Source organism: Penaeus chinensis, chromosome 9 (assembly GCF_019202785.1).
Source record: "Penaeus chinensis breed Huanghai No. 1 chromosome 9, ASM1920278v2, whole genome shotgun sequence".
NCBI classification, from domain to species: Eukaryota; Metazoa; Arthropoda; class Malacostraca; order Decapoda; family Penaeidae; genus Penaeus; species Penaeus chinensis.
In genome coordinates, this window is record NC_061827.1 from 6,363,112 (window position 1) to 6,365,016 (window position 1,905).

Consider the following 1,905-nt stretch of genomic DNA (forward strand, 5'->3'; position numbering starts at 1 on the left):
ACCAATCCACCCACACCTACCCACACCCATCACCCACATCCACTCACCCACACCCACCCACACCCACTCACCCACACCCACTCACGCACACCCACCCACACCCACCCACCCACATCCACCCACCTACCAATCCACCCACACCTACCCACACCCATCACCCATATCCACTCACCCACATCCACCCACATCCACCCACACCCACCCACACCCATCACCCACCCCCCCACACCCACTAACCCCCCCACACCCCCCCCCCCACACCAACTCCCCCCCACACTCCCCCACTGACTCCCTCTCTCCCTCCCTCGCCCCCCCAGGCATTCGGTCCCAAGGGCATGCTCAGCGCCCACAACGAACGCCCCTACCAGATCCGGCGGGCGACGGAGGCGGGGGACACCGAGCCGCCCATCCTGCACTCCTTCCCCTCGCGTTACTACGAAGGATACGTCAGGGAGCTCGACCACTTCTGCGACGTCGTTCAAGGTTCGGTCATAGGGGAGGGATGGGGCTGTTTAGGGATTTTATTAGGGAATTTTTAGGGATTTTTTAGGGATTTTTTTAGGGATTTTTGGGGGTTAGTTTAAGTTCGGTACTGGGGAGGGAAGGGGCTGTTTAGGGATTTTTAAAGGGATTTATTAGTTTTTTAGGGATTTTTTAGGAATTTTTAGGGATTTTTTAGGGATTTTTTTTTGGTATTTTTAGGGATTTTTTTTTAGGGATTTTCTTAGGGTTAGTTAAAGTTCGTTCCTGGGGGAGGGAAGGGGCTGTTTAGGGATTTCTTAGGGATTTATTTTAGGGATTTTTCTAGGGACTTTTTTAGGGTTAGTTTGGGTCCGATCCTGGGGGAGGGAAAGGGCTGTTTAGGGATTTTCTAAGGGAATTTTAGGGGAATATTCGGGGATATTATTATTATCATATGATTATTATCTGTTATTACTCTCATATGATTATTATCACCTGTTATTATTACCCATCATTTTTATCTGTTCAGATTACCATCATTATCCAACATAATTACATGTTATCATCATTATCAATCATTATTTCCTGTTATCCTTACTATCTATCAGTTCCCCATTATCTATCATTATCTACTCAGGTCTGGACGACAACATGCTGTCCGGTGAAAACACTCTCCGTGTATCTAACATCGCTTCTGCCCTCGAGGAGTCGGTCAGGACAGGTCAGGCGGTCAAGGTCACCTACTGACGTCATCGGTCTGTTTGAGGCGGAAGCTGGTTTTTTTTTTTTTTTTGTTTGAGGCGAAATTTATTTTGTTTCGCGTGTGTTCCTTTTTTTTTATTGTCTTTTTTTTTATAGTTTGTGTTTTTTGTTTGTTGGCGATGGAGATTAGATTTGCTGTTGAGGAATGTGTATTTGTGTGTGTGCATATACAAACATACACACACACACACACATACATACACGCACGCACACACATACACACACACACACACACACACACACACACACACACACACACACACACACACACACACACACACACACATACATACATACACCCCCCCCCCACACACACACACGGATGAAATAATCATTAACAGCTAAAAAAGTGTTTATTTTAGTCCTGAATGTCTGTAAATCTGTCATTATTTTTTCGAAATAAACTTAATGTTTGATAAAAGACTTAATTACTGTAATGCCTTCTCGCTTCATATAACTATAACAACCATAAATATAATTTTTACCTTTAACGCTAGATTTACAATTATCAACTATAAATATTACAATACAATAAAAGATAATGATAATGAAAATAATAGTGATAATAAGGATGATGACAAAAATGATGATGATGATGATGATACTTCTGCTACTACTACTAATAGTAATAGTAATAATGATAGTAATAATGATGATGATAATGAAAATAACAATGGTAAA

The 1,905-nt window shown here is 42.6% G+C and overlaps 1 protein-coding gene across 1 annotated transcript in view; it reads left to right on the top strand.

Annotated features, from left to right (window-relative positions):
- LOC125029088 (inositol 2-dehydrogenase-like) overlaps positions 1 to 1,591 on the top strand; it is a 13,776-nt gene extending 12,185 nt beyond the window's left edge. Inside the window, exons 8-9 of the mRNA XM_047618860.1 lie at positions 318 to 483; positions 1,100 to 1,591. Coding sequence (XP_047474816.1) covers positions 318 to 483; positions 1,100 to 1,209 — 276 coding nt within the window. The 3' untranslated portion in view covers positions 1,210 to 1,591. The remainder of the gene's footprint in view (positions 1 to 317; positions 484 to 1,099) is intronic.
- The last annotated feature ends 314 nt before the right edge of the window (positions 1,592 to 1,905 follow it).